At 42.3% G+C, this 7,500-nt stretch overlaps 1 protein-coding gene across 1 annotated transcript in view; it reads left to right on the forward strand.

Annotated features, from left to right (window-relative positions):
- chrd (chordin) overlaps positions 1–7,500 on the forward strand; it is a 15,630-nt gene that overhangs the window by 5,154 nt on the left and 2,976 nt on the right. Inside the window, exons 6-16 of the mRNA XM_066679103.1 lie at positions 687–774; positions 1,670–1,811; positions 2,126–2,263; positions 2,458–2,540; positions 2,982–3,129; positions 4,145–4,251; positions 4,805–5,090; positions 5,230–5,471; positions 5,684–5,797; positions 7,017–7,308; positions 7,404–7,460. Of these exons, the coding sequence (XP_066535200.1) occupies positions 687–774; positions 1,670–1,811; positions 2,126–2,263; positions 2,458–2,540; positions 2,982–3,129; positions 4,145–4,251; positions 4,805–5,090; positions 5,230–5,471; positions 5,684–5,797; positions 7,017–7,308; positions 7,404–7,460 (1,697 nt within the window). The remainder of the gene's footprint in view (positions 1–686; positions 775–1,669; positions 1,812–2,125; positions 2,264–2,457; positions 2,541–2,981; positions 3,130–4,144; positions 4,252–4,804; positions 5,091–5,229; positions 5,472–5,683; positions 5,798–7,016; positions 7,309–7,403; positions 7,461–7,500) is intronic.

A 7,500-nucleotide genomic window follows, 5' to 3' on the forward strand; every position in this document is an offset into this window, starting at 1 on the left:
TAATAACTACAGATTAATAATAGTTATTAATTAACTAATTTAATCACTGAATAGTCACAGTTGCAAAAAATACTTCGTTATTGTTAGTTCATCGTTAGTAAACAATTCAGTTATTACTGAAAAATGTGTTGAAGTTTGGAAATTATAGTAATTACAAAATAAATAAAAGTAATAACTGAGCATTGTACTGTAGATTACTTTATAGAATTATAATAAATGTAATAATAGAATATTTTTAGTCACTACTAGGTAATTCATAGTAATTACATTGTGTTTCATAGTGTTACTAAGTAGTTATTAAATTATTCCCAGTAGTTACTCATTTATACACTTACTTTTACAATTACTGAGTAACTCACAGTAGTTACAAAAACATGTATTAGTTTGAGTAATGAATATTATTTAATAATGTAAAGTCGTCATTAAATAATTTCTAGTAGTTATTACTATGTACTTATCTAGTAATAAGCATGACGATTAATACGTCAAATCAAGATAATAATGAAATATAGAGCTGTTGTATTTGACTGCTCTGTTATTGCTGCTACACTCATGGCAGTCTGTAGCTTCCACGCTAAAACTAACAAATGCTCCTCTTTAGTGAAGGGTACACAACACTTTTAAAACTAAAGGAAAATACTGTAAGATGCCAAAACAAATGTTATATTTTGTCTCAACTCTCTCAGGATGAACAGGCCGAGTCTTATATTGTTTCTGGACTCGGACGGAAACACGGCTTTTGAGTTCAGAGTCCCGCGCACAGACACAGAAATGGTAAGCAAAGAACACTCCAAACTGTGTGTGTGTGTGTGTGTGTGTGTGTGTGTGTGAGCACAGTGTAATTCCTATGTTATCCAAACAGCACCAGTGTGTGTGTGTCTAGATGTTTATGCCATGAGGTCAGTGGCATTAGGAATGCTAAGGCTAGCGCTAAAGCTAGCGCTAAAAGCGAGCTGGTTCTCTGCCTCTCTGAGTTACGAAGTGTCAGAGTCCTCAAATATTTGTTTAAGCGTTCCTGCTCGGACACTAACGGCCCGAGAGCGTCTTTGGCCAATGACAAACAGCCAGGAAGCGAGGCGCGGGTCGGTGTGAGGTACGAGGGACTGCAGGGTTTACCATAAAAGGCAAAAGGAGGTTGAAATTTTAGACGTTTGTTGAGTTTTATTTTTTAAAGTGAGTACCTCGACTCCTTCAGCCGCAGGTGGGTTCATCGGGAATTGGTTTTAAGGCGTATTCATTTATTAATTAGTAGCCAGTATGAATTATGTAGTAATTACTATGAATTAATGCCGTAACAGCGGCCGATTATTAATAACCAGTGTGAATTATTCAGTAATTACTCTGTAACAAATACAGGTTATTCATTACCTGTGTGAATTAGTCAGTATCTACTTTCAATTATGCTTTAAAAACTGTAAAGTAATAATATGTAAAAGTAATAATATAAATGATTAAAAATCCAGTATGAAATAATGTGTACAACTTCATGTTATAAACCATTACAAGTTTAATAAGTAAATAATATTTAATGTTCACTAAACGCTGAAAATTACACCATAAAATAATATGAAAATATTCTTAAAATATTGAAGAAAGTATATGGATTAATGAGAAGCAGTTCATTGTTTATCATTTCTCATGCTTTCTGTGTGTGTGTGTGTGTGTGTAGATTTGCGGAGTTTGGAGGAACCTTCCCAAATCTCACATGCGACAGCTGCAGGATGAACAGCTTCGCGTCTCCATGGTAACCACAGACGACAGGAGGGATGAGATCCAGGGAAAGATCATCAAACACAGAGCTCTGTTCGCAGGTGTGTGTGTGTGTGTGTGTGTGTGTGTGTGTGATTGTGTGTGTCACGTCATTCAATAGAGCTGCTGCCTGGCTCTGGGTCGTCAAAAGTTTGGGGACAAATGTTTTCTGTAGCAAGTGTTTGTCCAGTTTCTACGAATGAGGTGACGAAGATGCTCTTGTGGAGATACAAGGTTTTGGAATAAACAAATAAATAAAAATAAATAAATTAAAGAACCACCAGCAGCGGATCTATGTTGTGTTTTTTAAAGGAATCTTGTTTAGCGAAGTTTTCATGATTAATTAAACATTAATGAAGAAGGGATTTTTTTCCAGAAACGTTCAGTGCCACGCTGACGTCTGAAGAGGAGAATTCTGGGATGGGAGGAATCGCCATGTTAACGCTTAGTGACACTGAAAACAACCTGCACTTCATTCTCCTCATGCAGGGGTTCATTCCTGCCAAAGAGAGCAGTGAGTACACACGGAACCACAAAGAACCACATAGAACCATACACAGCATCCACACACAAACACACACACACACACACACACACACTCACAAACAAACCTGACCCACACAGAACATACCTCTGAATGTTCCACCTCTTTTTTATTTAATGGTTTGTTTTCTTTGTTGTTTATTCCGCCCATTTTCTCTCCGTCAGCGTCTCCACTCGTCCCCATCCGAGTCAAACTGCAGTACAGACAACACACACTCCGAGAGATCCACGCCAACATCACCGCACATGTGAGTCATGCACACACACACACACACACACACACAGAGGGAGAGAGAGAGAGAGGGACAGAGAGAGAGAGAGAGAGAGAGAGAGAGAGAGAGGGAGAGAGAGAGAGAGAGGGACAGAGAGAGAGAGAGAGAGGGACAGAGAGAAGAGAGAGAGAGAGAGAGAGAGAGAGAGGAAGAGGGAAAGAGAGAGAGAGGGTGTGTTTTTAATCTCAATGGAATTGGTGGGATGCTCTCTCACTATGGTCTCTTTTTCTGCTTCTCCTTATGTCCCTCGCCCATTTTTCTTTGCCCCCCGCCTCTCTCTCTCTGCTGTAAAAACATGGACATGTGTGTTTTTGTTTTTCTTTGCCTGTTAAATTCCAGACACTCTCTCGCGTCTGGAAGCAGTGTGTGTACATATGTTCTAACGTGTGTGTGTGTTTGTGTATGTGTGCGTTCCAGGACCCAGACTTTGCTGAGGTTCTGACGGACCTGAACAGCCGCGAGCTCTTCTGGCTCTCCCGAGGGCAGCTACAGATCACTGTGGAAACGCAGGGGCTGGACCCCCGCCGCATCTCCGGCTACATCACCGGCCGGAAGTCATGTGACAGTAAGTTTCAATCAATCCATCCATCAATAACTGGGTTAAACAGGTAGAGGTAGAGAGAGAGAGAGAGAGAGAGAGAGAGAGAGAGAGAGAGAGAGAGAGGGATCTACTACAAGTTCTTTATCGACGCACCCACCATTACCAATACACGCTGATCAGCCACAACACTAAAACCACCTCTTATAGAACTACACAGCGCCCCCTGTGTGTAGTGAACAAGGTGAAAAGTTCGTGCGCATATTTTCACTGTCGTAAATTTTGCTCAAGCTGCTACAATTACAGCGTCCACTGGAAGGGTTGTGTCTACACACACACACACACACACACACACACACACGCACACACACACACACACACACACACTGCCAAGGTCGCAGTCTGCTGGCCCTCTCCCCTTCGCACTGTTCCAAAGTCATGATTAACAACCTGACGTTATGAGTGGAGAATTCAAACAAAACCTCTCTCTTTCTCTCTCTCTCTCTCTCTCTCTCTCTCTCTTACTCTCTCTCTCTCACTTTTCATCTTTCTCTTTTCTTTTTGCACCTCTTACGTCTTTTAACTTTTTCTTTGTTTTTGCTCGATTTCCTCTCTGCACTTTTCTTTCCTCCCTCCCACCTTTTCCCTCTTGTCATCTCTCTCTCTCTCTCTCTCTCTCTCTCTCTCTCTCTCTCTCTCTCTCTCTTTCTCTCTCTCTCCCACACACACACACACACATCCCCCTGATTCTCGGGGCCTGACATCACTCTGACCCTAGATGAGTTAATCTGAGTTTGATTGCTTTTCCTTGGCTTTGAGCGTGAAATAGAGCAGCGCTGGATTAAAGGAGGCTGCATTGCCTCATCTCGCATGCAAACGTTCACACACACACACACACACACACACACACACACACACTGACACACACATACACACACACACTGACACACAAACACGGGTATGTGTGCGACTTGTTTCTCAGTGTGTAAATATTTCTCCATCTCTCTCTCTCTCTCACCATCTCTCTCTCTCTCTCTCTCAGCTCTCCAGTGTGTGATGTCCAGTGGTGATGCTCTGACCCCCCTCAAAACAGGCGCCGTGGGGTCGGCCGTCTTCCATCTCCATGACAACGGCACACTGGACTACCAGGTACCAACATCCCTCACTTTCAGATCAAGATGAATGGAAGGATGGAGAGATTCCTTCCTTCTCCTTTTCTTTTTTCACTTTTACCCATTCATTTATAACATTGGATCAATAGATAGATGCAAATTGCTTCTTTTTTGATAAAAGAAATACTGCCCTCTAAAGTTCCTGTAAGTGTACTGCAGTTTGTCACAATGCTCTGAAGCGTTATAGAGCCACACAGAGAGCTCTAATAGATCAACAGGAGAGTAGTGATTTACTGTCTGTAATCATTTACAAAGCTACGAAAGTCTTGTTCCAACTGACTAAAGTTTTCTTTTAATTCATAATGTGGTGATTGTAAAGGTTTACAGATGCTTCTGTGGGGGTATGTTACTGGTGAAGAAGGGCTTGTTCACGCTTGTAAATGAGGGGCTACAGTAACGTTACAGATTCATATCTGTAAAAAGTGTAAATAATAAGGCACTTTAAAGCACAAATAAGTAAAGGTTATTGCCTCAAACTGCTTTATGGACTAAACGTATGCACTGACCCGGTGTCTCCTGGGGTTCTGCAGGTCCAGGTGGCCGGAGTGTCCAGCGCCGTGGTGGGCGTGACGATCGAGATGAAGCCGCGGCGGCGAAGCAAGCGCAGCGTGCTGTATGACATTTCCGAGGACTTTGTAGCAGCGCCGGGAGGGGGACGGGTGGAGGGCAGTTACGGACGAATGGAGGCCAGACACGTGCACATGCTGCTCCAGAACGAGCTGTTCATTAACGTGGCCACGGCCGAGCATGCGGACGGAGAGCTGAGAGGACAGATCCGAACACTGCTGTACAGCGGACTGGACTCACGCACCCACGGTGAGAGACAGAGTGTCTGCTGTGTGTCCACTATGTGTCCAGCGGTTTGAGACACCCTTTATAGCATGGTTTTCATTTGAGTGCTACTTCTATGTTAAAGTTAGATCTGACCATTTTCTGTGTGCGCTTGTGTGTTTAGAGCTGCCGTTCCCGCTGGCTGGTCAGTTCGTGTCTCCCCCAGTGCGGACGAGTGCTGGGGGTCACGCCTGGGTCTCGGTGGATGAGCGCTGTCATCTACACTACGAGATTGTGGTCAACGGCTTGGGGAAGAACGACGACGGCGTGGTGAACGCCCACCTGCACGGCCTGGCCGAGATCGGCGAAATGGACGAGTCCAGCACCAGCCACAAGAGGCTGCTGACCGGCTTCTACGGTGAACAGGTGACTACACTGTGTGCTGTAGGAACTGTGGTGTTGTTGCTATGGTAACACATCAAAAGATAATTCAACTTGAAAACTTGCAAAGGACTATTGTTTGACTTTTGTTTCACTTTTATATAAAATGACTGAACACTAAATGGAATACATTCTCTCTCTCTCTCTCTCTCTCTCTCTCTCTCTCTCTCTCTCTCTCTCTCTCTCTCTCTCTCCAGGCCCAGGGGGTCCTGAAGGATCTAAGTGTGGAGTTGTTGAGGCATTTGGACAAAGGCACTGCTTTTATTCAAGTCAGCACCAAAATTAATCCTAAGGGGGAGATACGAGGACGGGTAAGAGACACACACACACACACACACACACTGCATTGCTTTCCTAACCAAGAATCCTAAGCTCAGCAGAAACTCTGAATCACTGCTTCCATCTCCATCCAAGGTCTCCATGGAAACGGGGCTCATTACCATAAACAGAGTAAACTCTTTCTATAAACCTCTCTTCTGTTATTTATTTATTTATTTATTTCATTTCTTTCTAAGCTCAAGGCATAAATATCTGTCCTGAATGTTGACATTCCCTCTTTTTCTTCTTCCCTTTCTCTTCTGTTTTCTTGTCTTTTTACTCGTTTTACTTTTCCTTCAATACTTTTCCGGATCAACCCCAGCTTTAATCTTGCGATATGTTAACGGACTCTTACTATGTTACAATGTTATTACTACAATCTAGCACACAATTACGCTACATTACTATGTTATTACTAGGCTATTACCATTCATTACATTTATTACTAAACATTGCTATATTTCACTATGTCATTATTATATGTTACTATACATTATTAATATATATGACGATACTGTGATGGTAATTGTCAGTGCGATACTACTAAATGTACCACTACTATTGCTATATCTTGCAACGCTGTTGCTAATTACTATGTTGTTACTGTGTTATTATGTTATTACTATACATTACTATAAATTTACTCTAAATTAATTTACTATTGCTATCAGTTATCAGGCTGTCTCCAAATGTTACTTCACTATGACGTTATATTGCTTTATTATTAAGCATTTTATACTTGCACTATACATTACTGTACAATAGAGTACTATACATTATGCTATTAGTTATATACAACAATGTTATTACAACACATTACCTTTTTAATATTATCATTAAGTTATAACTACAAAATTGTATTATAAAATCTACAATTACTACATAATATGCATTACAAGTATATATTACTGTGTCATTACTATAGTCAACTGCATCACTAGAAATAACTATTTTTTTTTTTAGTTTTTACATTTTGGTATGATTTAAGCAAAAAACAACTGTAAATAAAATAGTCACATTTTTACCACCCCCTGGTCACGTGATGTATGTTTAAGGACAGACATAAACAAGGCAAAGCACCTTATTCCGGGTGTTTGACAGATATGAGTTTAACGCATCAGCTGATCACAAAACTAACCAATGAGAGCACAGTCAATAAAAACAATGGCTTAAAAAATGACATTGACCAAAAGACCCAATTTTTCTTTCCAGATCCACGTCTCGAACAGCTGCGAGCTGGGTTCCCGCAGCGACGTGGTGGAGGAGGCGGAGTTTGACGACTTGGTGTTTGTGAGGGACCCTGAGGAGTTGAGGAAAGACCCCCACACCTGCTTCTTTGAGGGCGAGCACCACGCCCACTCCTCCCGCTGGACGCCCCACTACAACTCCTGCTTCAGCTGCACCTGCCAGAAGAAGACGGTCATCTGCGACCCGGTCATCTGCCCCGCCCTCACCTGCTCACATACCTACCAGCCCCAGGACAAGTGCTGCCCGGTGTGCGATGGTACGTTCACTGTAATTCTAGGAGGCAATGCCACAACCCGGAGTAATGTCAGAGCCCAGTGTTTGACCTTGAGCTGACCTTTGTTTCTTTTACAGAGAGGAAAGTGCCCAAAGAGAGCCCTACTGTGGAGAAAGTGGAGGAAAATCCAGAAGGTGTGCTTCCATCCCTGTGGAGATACTTTAAAATACATAA

Source organism: Hoplias malabaricus, chromosome 1, assembly GCF_029633855.1.
Source record: "Hoplias malabaricus isolate fHopMal1 chromosome 1, fHopMal1.hap1, whole genome shotgun sequence".
Lineage (NCBI taxonomy): Eukaryota > Metazoa > Chordata > Actinopteri > Characiformes > Erythrinidae > Hoplias > Hoplias malabaricus.